General features: G+C 44.2%; 1 protein-coding gene across 1 annotated transcript in view; it reads right to left on the bottom strand.

Moving 5' to 3' along the window:
• PPM1H (protein phosphatase, Mg2+/Mn2+ dependent 1H) overlaps window positions 1–12,960 on the bottom strand; it is a 131,485-nt gene that overhangs the window by 8,402 nt on the left and 110,123 nt on the right. Inside the window, exons 7-8 of the mRNA XM_057425537.1 lie at window positions 8,547–8,610; window positions 6,717–6,824 (exon numbers count right to left, since the gene is read on the bottom strand). Coding sequence (XP_057281520.1) covers window positions 6,717–6,824; window positions 8,547–8,610 — 172 coding nt within the window. The remainder of the gene's footprint in view (window positions 1–6,716; window positions 6,825–8,546; window positions 8,611–12,960) is intronic.

Here is a 12,960-nt window from a genome sequence, read left to right as displayed (position 1 = left end):
TCTGCACACAAGTGACCCCCTGAGCTTATTCACACTTTTAAAGTGCCCACTGGCTTCACCTTATTGGTCTGCAGCCAGTAAGGTGCTGCTGGCATCTCTGTAACTCCCTCACTTTGGCACAACTTCCACTGTCCTCTTCCCGATGAGGCTGGGGAAAGCTGGGAGTGGAGGGGCAGACACAGGGATGCTGGGAGGCCGTCAGCTGAAACAGAATATGAGCAAAGGCCATGGCGTTTTAAATGAGCACTGAGCCTTTAGTTCAGTGTAACTTCTTGCAGCACACGCTGTACTCCCGCTGACAAACTGCCTGCAATTCCCAGCTTGTGATGGGGAGCTGTTACAAAGCACTCACCAAGCACTTCAATTACCACAGCAACGACCACAGTCTGAAAGAAGAAGTGTGACAACCTTGGCAAGGCAGACAGGAGGAAACAATCATCTGTACTGAAGTTTGGAAACGGTGCACCTCGTCACGGACCCTGCTCCAGCCTCGGGCTCCACTAACAGCAGCAGCAGTTGGGAGATTTGTCAGGACAAGCACTTGGCATAAATAGAAAATATGAGCTGTTTTATTCTCCCTCATGGTGCATTTTCCCTTAGGAGCCATGGAGCAGGGAACGCACATAAAATGCCTGGACCTTTTAATGTAATTATGATTTTATGGGGCTGCAACCAGTACCAGAGGAAAAAAAAAAAATCACCTAGACCTGACTGCTAATCCTTACTTGTTCGCCTTTTACTCAAAAGCACAAGAAGGTCATTTGTAAAATGTAACCTTCACTTCATTATCTAAGGTAGCAGATGAATAAGGACTTTGGAGAGGATTAAAGTCAAGGCAAGATACTCTCTTCATTAAAGTGTATGTCCTTATTCAGACTGAGTGGGAACACTGTTACAGAAAAAATGCCTATATGCAGCACAGCCCCCATCTCAAACCCACTGCACAGAAACCAGTAGCTGTCAGAGTCCTCATCTCCCAGTTAAATTTAACTAAATTCTGGGAGATGAGGACTCTGACAGCTACTGGAAATCACTGCGAAGGCTAAGTTGGCCGACACAGCCATCAATAAGCAGGACATGTTCTGGTCAGATCTCTTGGGTACAGGCAAATATTTGAGAGAGCATTGGGGTTAATGCTCAGAGATGCACTCAGCAGCAAGCCCCTACTAGGGATGACCAAGCTTGGAATGTCAGCGCTAGGAAAAACACATCTACCACAGCTTTCCCACCCAGGCAAAGTACACTTTACACAAGAGCCTTTTTTGCAGCATTGGTGGGGGAGAAGGCAGGAAACCAAGACCACGCATCACTGTTTTGAAACCTCCTGAAATGAACAATCTTTTCTGACTGGGAAATGCTACTCCGGCAGATAAGAAACTTGTCAAAACTACCTGCAGCCAATCCACATGTCAAAATGCTACAGCAAGACCAAGGACAGGTCATTTTACCAAGATCGTGTTTAGTTTTGGGGGAAAAGGAAAAAGAAAATGCAACCACTGATTTTATGGATAATCTGGGAACAAGGTAATGATGTCCTAAGAGCAAAAGCTTTGTAAGCACCTCCAGAAAGGGGTGCCATTTGAAGGAACAAAACATCAGAAGAGGTGCAGAGAAGGGCAGTGGGGTAACCAATAAGCAATGCTAGGCTGGTTCCCAGACTAAGGAAAAGAGAGGGCCAAGGTTGTAGGAGGCAAGTCAGGGACAACTTCAGGTAAGATTCTTGTATACAAGGACCAGTTGGATATACAACATAATGTTTTCTGCCTTCCAGTTACCACATCAGCAACACATTAGGGCAGTCACGTCCACATAATAACAGCTTTTTCTTTCTATCTTTACTCAGATGTCTAGAATACAGTCATAGGTGCCCTCCATATGTGGCTGACGAGTTAATTTAGAGCTGCCCAGTCTATTGCTCAGGTTATGCACACAGAGCACCTTGCCCAGGCACAGACACAAGCCAGCTCCTAACCCTTCACTTTTTCTGCTAGCAGCTTTGTTCTAGCTCTTAGTTGGGTCAATGAGGGTCTCTTGCAGTTAGCAACATGTGCCTTCAGCTGGACACGGAGCAGTGTGACAGCAGGGGCACACAGGCTGGGCAGCACCACCAAGGCATGTGTAACAGATGCTTAGACCAGCAAGGCTCACTGAGCATCCACTCCACACATCCCCACCTTGTGCGATACCACAGCGTTCTCCACAGATGCTGTACAGAAAAGGCCTCCTTTCATGCCTGTATTTCAGGACACTAAACAACAGGGAGGTTTAAATGACATTCTGTCTGTAACATAAGTTTGCACAAAGCTGTACACACTGCAAAACAGTATTGCATAGGCCTGCTAGTGCAGATGATGGTTGACCAGACACTGGCTGGCAGTACAGGTTTCCTTAACTGGTGCTGCATGCTAGACAGATTTCCTAGCAATTCCACCCTGAATCTACAGCCTTCCCCTTATAACTTGTTCCTTCTGCAGCCAGACAGTGCTCCTTCTGTCAGTCCTGGCAGCGCCCCACAGAACTTGTGACCTCTGCCCAAAATGCTTTGGGCTACTTCTGCTCTCTCCTCTGCCTCGCATACTGTCTCCAAAGCCTGGTCTGCAATTCCCCCCAGCCTACCAGCCCCTTCTGTACCGCCCTGGCTGACTTTCTCACTCTTCAACATCTCTCTGGATCACTGGCGCAGACCTTAAAGGAACCCAGTTTGGTCACCGTGCTTTTACCATCCACTGATGTCTTCATTGATATAAAGCAGCGGACCTGTTAAGTAAGCTCAACTTGACTTTAGCAACCAGAAAATGTAAAGAAACTGTAAGGAAGAAGCACCAGAACCTCAGTAGCACAAACATCCATGACAATAAGCACTGGGTTACACTGTATTTTATCCTGACCGGTACTTACAGATCTCTGCTGATAGCTATGAGCAGATACACACCGCTAGAGCTCATGGTCACACACATCTTTCTGAACACGCGTTATGCAGTTTGTCACATAATGCATCTCTTCAATCCCGGTATTTGTTTCTCATATTGCTCACTTCCACGCAGTCAGGAGCACTGAGAAAAACGCTCTGAGCAAGCAACAAACAAACAGGTGGGCTGCTTTTATATTTACATTTCAAACAGATCTACTCACTGGCCAAACCCTGCGTTTGGATGCTAAAGGGACCACAGAAGCTCTGCGAAGGCGCTGGAGCTTGTTTGCCAGGTTTGTTTTGAAGAGGCAGCCAACGCCAGTCCCTGTGGCTCAAAAACCGTTCACAGCAGAGTGACACAGGAGCCTGCAGCCACCTGAGGTGCGCTCCTCAGCAGCCAGCCCCGGGGGAATTCGAGCCAAACAACAGCCCGCATTCACTCGCCTGCACTATTGATCAGCTCTGTGACTTCAATAAATTAAGCCCTTTCTTAATTGTATCGTCCCTTTTTATGCGCAATGTTATCCAGCACGGCCTCGCTGGCAAACGATGAGATCTTTCAATACCACCCTCCAAGTAATTTATATGTAAATAATAAAAAGCGGGTCCCAACACTGCTCCCTGCAGCACTCACCAATTAATCTCCTTTTAGCTTTTTTACTGCCACCCTTTGTTTCCTGCCCTTTAGCCAATTTCCAGGAGACTGTGCCAACTTTCCACTTAGTCTGCAGCTTCATATCTTTTATATTAATAACCTGTGATGCAGAACAGTTTCTCAAATGTTTTCTGAGAAATCAAAGTGCTCATGCACGACCATCTACTGCATTTATTATGATTTTTTTTTTCATTCAATGGTAGACATAACCCTGAAGGACTTCAAGCCACTAAAGTGTGATGTTTACTTCTTGAAACCACCTTGACTCCCTTTGATCATACTGTAGTTCTTAGCTATTTGCCTTGCCTGTTCCTTTTGATGGTGTAATTCCTAAAGATTTCTCCAGAAGGCAGATGTGAATCTGAAACCTTCTCCTTTGACATGTTTGTGGAGTTGTCACAAAGGTTTTACTAACATAACGGAATGGGAAAAATTCTCCTTCATTACCTTCTTATCATTTGCTATGGTGGTTGGCTTAGGGTTCCTCACTGGCAAGGGCCAAATGCTGCTGTCAGAGCCATACCTCACTCCATCAAATGGCTGAGCTACCCTTTGAAAAATTTCAGGATGAAATTCTACTTTTCAGCTGCAACAAGCAAGGTGGCTCTTGCTGAGCTCGAAAAAAGCAGAATTTCCTTCTGAAAGCTTTCAAATGAACTGTTCCATTATGAAAAATAAATATTTAATTCCATGCCAGAGAGCCTCAGCCATGGCTTGCCTGCTTTGTGCTACTCCAGTTCATTACAAAAGGCTCAATTCTCTAGAGCTCACCAACCTGCAGAAGTCCTTCAAATCTGGTCTCCTAACAGCTGAGCCACTGAATCCTGATTACATTTGTCAGTCTTGGCTACATGACTTCTCCTCCCGTAGCCTGGCGCTCTATCAAAGCATCATTTCACACTCCCCTCAAATCACTTCTATAATGCCTGTTTCTGGATGTAGTCTCAGGGTTGCTTACTAAATTTTGGTGGACATGGCATACCAGAGCTCTGTCATGCTGGAAGTAAACGTTCTGAAAACTCGCCAAGTTGCCCTGAACTTGGGAGAGGACAGCACAGAAAAAGAAGCCATAGGACTTGGATCCTCCCTCTGTCACGACTCACTGTGCGCCTTAATTTCCTGTGCTTCCCCTTTTCCAGGTCTGGAAACCACATATTGTGCTTCCCTACCTCTATATAAACAATTTGAAATCCAATGCTGCACGAGGGCCAAATATGACTGCTGCTTGATGCCACTGCCTTTACTTCCAAGTGCCAAGCTTCCCAGATGGCAGCACAAAGGCACTTTCTTAATGTCAGTTTCTGTGCAAGGTGCACTGTCTAGGGACAGAACAAGTCAGGGAAAAGCATGAGGAGACAAAGCACTGGGGTTCTCTCTGGGAGGAGAAGGAAGAGATGGTTAGGAGAAGGAGGTGCAATGGAAAGCAAGTTGGAGCATACGTTACTTCCTAATAAAATTCAGGGCTTTTTTTGCCAGTATCTCGAAATTGAGGTGGCTGGTGCTCTGTCTTTCCTCCTCCTGCCCTTGTACGTTTCTGCTGAATTTAGCTGTGAAGGGAATGTGGAAACAAAGCCAATTTTGCTTCCCTTTTGCAAAGCAGTTAAGAGATCCTGAAACGTGGATAGCATATGAACTGGATGTCATATTCCAGAATTTGAACACGTACAGGCACGTTCCATACAAATCAGAAAAGCCCATGGGAAGTTTTGGTTTATACACACAGACAAATACTGCAGCAGCAATTGGCAGAGATGATACTGCTGAGATACTGTGCTGCAGCCATTACATACCCCAGAAACACTGGGTCTCAGCACACCAGAAAGAAAAACAAATAGGTAGAATTGCATCATTTTGCTGGCACTAAACAAATCCATCAACACTGATGAGGGCAGAGCTGCTGCTTGCCTGGCTGCAGAGAACAGGAGCAGGTCTCAAATGAAGGATACCACACATTCAAAGGGGGAGAGGGAAGGTACTGCATTGACAGCAAGGAAACATGAAGAAGGAGCTGTCAGTAGATCTCCCACTTCTCTTCAGGGCCAGAATCTCTCAGCATTTTTTAAGTTCGTATTTTGAAAGTCTCAAAAATATTCTAAGCAAGGTCAATGTAATAATTTTGTTCCTTCCTAGCAGTATGTTATCATTTGTGTATTTTCATTCTCTTGCACTTCTATAGCAAGCAATAAATTCCAGGTCAAATACCGGGTATGGTTAAAACTCCAGCAAGCTAGTTGACAGTGGATAGCTCTCAGCAGAGCCTCCTCCTTTTTGTGCTGTCATCAGATGGTTTGCCCTTGCTTAATATTTTATGAAAAATACGTGTCATCTACTCCTTGACGTAGGGACAGGAATGCAGTTAGAGAGGGGAAAAAAAGCGAGGTTTGCAAGTTTCTTGTTAACAAATACATTCAAATCCCTTTGGAAGGCTTGATATCCTTCACTGCAAGGTCTCTGGTGGTCAAACACTGGAATTGTTTGTGGCAAGGCAAGTAAAAATGATGGAGGCATTTAAAACTACACCTAACACAAATACTGCATAATCCCCTCATTATGCCATCATCTGGGAATGTGCACTGCTATTTCTGTCATTATTTCGTGTTTGCATAAAACCACCATAAAGAACTAAAAACTGACGGTGAAGGGGCAGACAAATGGAAGCAGAAAGTCCTCTTTCAATTACTCTTGGCATTTTCCTGCTCAAGAGTTGTTCTGGTATCCTCTGTGTAATGCAGGATACTACACTACTGTGGAAGATATCCAGTGTTCCCTGATGGAGAACACAGATTTACATAAGCTTGTGTGAAAACAGTATGATCCAGGCCTCAAGGGGAGCTGGAGCACACGAAGGTGGGGAGAAATGGGTGTCTGTGTCTGTCATGCTGACTTGCAAGGCTATGGGATAACTATAGACCAGGCAGCGAGAAGACATCAATGCTCTGCCAGGAGCAACAAGAGCCAGGGCACACAGCTGTGGAGCTTACAATGTTCTTGCTGTGTGGATGTTACTAACACGCTGCACCCTGGGGAAGGGCAGCATGTTACCTGGATTGTACCACAATTAGAATGGACAATTTGGGAAGAACAAGTAAGCATACTAAGTATATTTGTTTCTCTCTCACAAATCAGATAGTTGAACCTTGGCTGCTTTACCTCAGGAGACGAGGACAAGAAAGGTTTGATATATATATTGGAGTCATGGACTTTCAGGTCATGGTCTCCCAGTCCTCGGGTCACTCCAATTGTTGCCATAACCCGAGCCTGGAAATAAAGAAAAGCAATGGGATTAAATCTTGTTACATGCATCAATATCTAGTCTATCAATAAGGAAAGAAATAACGTTCCTACTCCATAACTGATACAGTTGGGAATTAATTCCCTTTGCTTTTCCAGAAACTCTAGATTTAACACAGCTAATCAACACTGTTCATGCTCATGTCATCTCCATCTCCCTTATTATTCAAAGTTCTGTATTCATTCACATCCCAGCCTGTGTACACCCATCTTAGACCATGACCGTGTATAATGGACTGCAACTGTGGAAACCTATCCCAGACGTCTCACTATCCCCCTCACTATCTGTCTACGAGAACATTCCTTCAGCAAATTGTAATGTTAGTCAACAGGTTTTATAAAAAGGATGAGGAGCCTAATTACTCACTGAAGAAACATGTGGCCTCTTCCTACTGACATACTGCTGTGTACTTCCCCCACCAAGGAAAAGTGCCAAAGCCCACCTTAAATTCCTAAACAAACAGGTGACAATGGCACTGACCACAGTGCTCTACTATGTGGAGAGCCAGTCTAGGGCAGGTCTGCTTTTACCTTAGGTCTACCACTTCCTTCCCTAAGCACCTTCCTCTGCAGCATAAGCTGTCTCCCAAGAGATGCTGGGCTCTTCTTCATTAACACTTCTACAAAGATTGAGCAGGCAGGCAGCCTCATGGGGAACCTCACTTTCTGCTCTGTGTGTATCACTTCCCCCAAATTCTAGTTTAGCTGCAGCAGCTTCTGAACAAGAGAGCTCAAAGCATCAATAACAGCAAGCAACTGACTCAAAATTATTTTGCCTCACTAACCCCTGGCTCCATAAAGCAATAAGAAAGTAAATTAAAAAGATGTGCATGAAACATTTTGCAAATAATTATAAACCTAAGCAAATCCAGAGATAAGCTGCAGGTCTGAACCTTCAAAACTTGGACTAATTTTGAAGAGTGTGTATTTTTGCATTGAGATAAGAAACTAATGCAGCAGGGGAGCACTATTTAGAAACACAGCAAGCATACCAATATCGGCAAGCTGACACCACTGCGTCCTTGTATTGATCCTATTGCTGCATCCAGCTAAGCTTGCTGGGATCAGCACTAATGATCTCACTGTTCTTAATCACAGAGCTGTAACAAAGTACACCCAAACAGAATGGTTTGTTTCTCCCTTTCAGGAAAAGCTATCAGCATTCACACATGAGAAACATTCAACATTGAGTTCATGTACCCTAGCTGAAGAAGATACGGTTAAGGGGTGTTATACTTTCCAAATCCTGCCCTCATCCCTTCCCTTCCTAAATTAGTTTCGCATCTCAGAGCACTACTAAATATCCTCCTGCTTTGTTTTCAGTAACGTGAGGTATTTTACTATCTTCATCCTTATGAGTTATATTTTACAATGGAACCAGGAACATTTTAAGTAAATTATTTAAGACTGTCTCATTGTAGCCTACTTACAATGAAAGAAAAACAAAAGCAAACTGAACAGCAAATGACTATGTTTGCCATAAAAATGCTTTTTAGTATGTTGAGCTCTCCCTGCCACCCCCCAGACACAAGACTGATTTATGACAGAACCAAGATATTCTTTCAAGCTGTCAAAACGATAAAATAAAGAGATACTGAGTGGAAAACACTGTACTGCCACAGGCTAAACTGAGTGGTAAACAGCACAGAATTCCTTCTTCTTTGGTGTGAGGAAAGCAAATGTGCCCACCTTCTTGCCTTCTCCATATATAAGGGGAAACTTCAAGTCATCCTCCTCAATGGTTTTGTATGCCCTGTGGGGGGAGGACAAACAAAATTTATAACGCTTGCACTCAATTAGTCACCCAGTGCCCTGAAACAAGCGGCTGTGATTTAACAGAAAAATAAAAATCATTACTTTTCCTAGGGACTCTGCTCTGTCTTTAAACCAAAATGGAAATTTATTTTTCTCTGGAAAGATTTTCCCTAAAGAATTATCCATTTCACTAAAAGGAAAAATGAACACAAGGAAATATCTAACATGTCAATCTCTTGTTTGCAAGGAAAAAGAGATGGACTTGAAAAACACCCTAATCAGGTAAGATATCATTGGCTATGGCACAAGCTATACTGTAATACAGTGTCAGGAAAAAAGCACCAAACCAACCAACCAACAAACCAGAAAAACCCCAAACCCACTACGAAACTAACCAACAACCAGATTGACACTGTTGACATGGAACGGTGTGCAATGAGACAACGTGGACTCAGTCAAAGCGTGAAACAGCTCTCCAATCCTTTTCTCACCTTCACTCAAGCTTCGTGTGCCAGAGAGTCTTAGGACATTTAGTGCTCATCTGACCTTGTCTGCAACAGTCAAGGTTGTCAGAGATTTCAGGTTTCACAACAGCTTTTCCATGGCCAAGAGACAAGAGAAATAAATGCCCATACTCTGCTTCTGTTTACTGCATGCCTGCGTATTCTACCTGTTACACGTCCAGCTGTTGACACTGATGAGGTGAGAAGGTGAGCATTTTTGCCAGTGAGATTAAATAAATAAATAAAATAGATGGCTGTAGGGTCCTGTGGTTTATACAACATATGCTTGAGCCAAGGGTTCTGGGGAGCCTCTCTGGTTAAACTACGTTACACCAGAGGGACATGCTTCCTCTTCATACCACAAAATTGTCCCTCCCAGCCTTTCCCTGCACGTAGTCTGGCCCACCCCTGCCCAAAGCCCTTGATGTGATACCAAGATCATCCCCTGAGTGCATAAATCAGTGCACCCCTCCAAAGTGGAAGGACAAGCAAGAGGAGGGAAGGCTCTGCAGCAGGTCGCCTGCCAGCCACCACCAACCCTTGCTGCAGCGCAACACTCCAGCTGGGCTGGCTGCCTGAGCTCCGGGGAGTCACATTTGATCAGGTTTAAGCAATATTAAGGCTGTGACACAAACCAGCAGGAAATTAAAAATTAAGGGTGAAATCCTATATTGTAATTGAACTGCCCCCTGCTTCACCAAAATATGGCATAGGCCTGGGATCAATAACCGGTGCTATATTACACAGCTATACATGCTGCACCACCCAGGCAAGCCTCAGACTTCCAAGAGAGCGGAATAGACATTTAAGGCCCACATTTACATTTCCCAGTAACCACTGGTAGGGCTGATATTAAGATTGGAGGGGAGGGGAAGAGAAAATAAAAAAGGAAAAGCAACCAAAATACATAGCAAAAAAACAGTAGTGGAGGACTCTGCTCCTGTACTACAAAACATTACTACATGTGAAATCCCAAAACGAAACCAGGTGAGCGTTGCTAAACACAGTGGGTGACTCCTGGGAGACCACGTGGGCAAGAGTATCTTGGGGCTTGGGCACCTCTGTAAGAGACAATATAGTGAAGGCATCTGTCCTGGGTTCAGCAGGACAGCATCTGAATGGCATTTTGTACTGTGGAGGACAAATGGATTAGCTCTTAAACAAAACAAAAAGGCATAAATCACTACAAGTAGCCAGCATGATAATACTTCCCTGATGTTTAAATCCTGAAATAGCATTTTGTTGAGAGGGATGAGTCAGTCATGGACTTAGCTCTTGTTCCTTCCCTTATTTCCAACAGGGAATAGTTAACATCTCTGCCTCAATCACCAACTTGGATATCCTGGTTTGAATGTGGAGGAAGAATTTTACCATTCTCAATTGACTGCTCATGAACATGTCCCAGAGCTTCCAGCTGGAGCTACAGTGCTGGGATCCGAGGCAAAATGTCACAGAATCACAGAATCATAGAATGGTTAGGGTTGGAAAGGACCTTTAGATCATCTAGTTCCAACCCCCCTGCCATGGGCAGGGACACCTCACACTAAACCATCTCACCCAAGGCTTCATCCAACCTGGTCTTGAACACTTCCGGGGATGGAGCATTCACAACCTCCCTTGGCAACCCATTCCAGTGCCTCACCACCCTAACAGGAGGGAATTTCCTCCTTATATCCAATCTAAACTTCCTCTGTTTAAGTTTTAACCCGTTACCCCTCGTCCTGTCACTAAGTCCCTAATGATAAGTCCTTCCCCAGCATCCCTATAAGCTCCCTTCAGATACTGGAAGGTTGCTATGAGGTCTCCACGCAGCCTCCTCTTCTCGAGAGATGTCCTCGAGGATGAGTCCAAACCCTCCTATTCCTTACATAAAGACAGTTGTACTCTGGCACCAAGAAAAAGAGTATCAGCTGAGCATGTCGGGCATCAGTCGAATGACTATTCAAACCACAAGCCTGACTAGCCAACCATTCCTACTGGATTTTCAAGTTGTAACATTTGTTGCAAACAGCAGACAAGACTAAATTGATGTGACTTATTTGCAACCTCTTTTTTTAAAGGAAAACCACAAACTATGTTACCTGCAAGCTAACTACAAATACCTAAGACCAAATCCCTTACTTTACACTGTCCTGTAAGAGCCAAAAGTTGGCTCTTCCCTCTCTCTCCTCCTTCCTTATATTCTGCATAACACATCACACTGTGCTCTAGGAAGAAGATAAAAAAGGTAGGGAAAAAAAAGGGTGAAAAAGGCATCAGTTAGGCTGGTGTCCTTCAAAAGAATGGTCCCCACTGCCAAGTCCAGCATCTTTATCCATAAGGACCACTGTCTCTAGGGCCTTCAACTGTGACACAGTGGTGTAAGGATGCTGGAAGAGGCTGTGTTGCAAGGGCTGAAGCAAACTTGTTTCATCAGCAGATTAGGAAGGGCAGCTAGCTAGCCCATGACCTCCTGAAGCTATCCAACTGAGTGAGGAAGGCCCAGAGGGCTACTGTGATTTGTTTATGTTTACTCACAGCAAATTGTCTCTTGGGCTCAGAACCTGGGTGTCAAGACTCATCTCAAGCACGCTTATTCTGTTGACGTTGTTATTGCCTGAAAAACTACCAGCACTTCAAAAACAATGCACAGAACTGCAACCACAGCAGTGGAGCTGGCACAGGCACTCTGAAAAGCAACCTGAGACACTCTAGAAAAGTACCTATGTCCCGCAGTACTAGCAAAACAGAATTAATAATATATGAGCATGTGGTTTGCTGCAAGAGAAGGATGAAGGACAGCTTTTCAGCTAGCAGCTCTGCAACTGCACTGGGGAGAAGGAAGGAAGGAAGCTATGAAGTTCGTTTTGATTTATGCCCTGTGAAACCTCCTGTACTGCATACGTGTGTTTATTTCACACAGGCTACAACCTTCTGGACTATTTCACTTGATTTTCTGTAATAAAATCACATTTATATCTTCGTGTGCTGTTTAGAGTGCGCTGTATATAAAGATATAGTACAGCAGTAGGTATATCAAACGCAGACATACAGAAAACCTGAGGGGATTGTTTGGCTTTTCTAGTGCCAGCATGGCCTTAGTTAGCCATCTACATAATTCAGCCTAGCTCGCTGTTTTAAAAAACACAAACACAGGGTTGCAACCCTCCACCCTCCCCATCTTCATCTCAGGAGGTCTCAGTGGCCACCATGCCGTGACAAGACAGGTTATAAAGAAAAGGCTATGCTATTGCTTGCTTGTCTGAATGAGCCTAAATACTGTCAAGTGCTTCTGCCACGTAAACCTCTATTTTTCCAAATGGAAAATCAGGGGGACTGAGGGAGGAGTAGAAACGGCGAGCTTGTGCCCAGCTGGATCTAGCCACATTTTTTTTCATTTTTTTTTCAGTTAACTTCATTTCTCCTTTTCATTTCAAAAGAATTATGAAATGCTACTGCTGTCCAAAAATACTGAACTAGGGCTTGACATATGTACCACCCACAACGTTACATTTGGACTCAGGATCAACATTTTGGAAAACAGGGCCAAATCGCACTGGGAGCCAAAAGAGATGTCAGAACGAAAGAACTAGGACTGACATGATGTTACTCATATGCTAACTGGAAGCTGCTCTAAATACATGGCGAATAAAATTACCAGCAGCTGCTAAACACACAAGACAATCTACCGAGTAAGTTTCCTACAGTGCTGAGGTTATTAGGAGTGCTTCAGGCACTCTTTAAAGAAAAGATTATCAAAGTTACCTGCATATTGCTGGGTCAGAACTTGAAAAACTGGTGAGCTCCCAAATACAGATTTCAGAGCCAAAAGCCTAGATAATTTTTTACATGTGTTATGCATTCTC

Source organism: Pezoporus wallicus, unplaced genomic scaffold, assembly GCF_028554395.1.
Source record: "Pezoporus wallicus isolate ANWC-B61680 ecotype Strahan unplaced genomic scaffold, APGP_CSIRO_Pwel_v1 contig_4722, whole genome shotgun sequence".
NCBI lineage: Eukaryota > Metazoa > Chordata > Aves > Psittaciformes > Psittacidae > Pezoporus > Pezoporus wallicus.
This window is presented reverse-complemented; position numbering and strand designations above follow the sequence as displayed.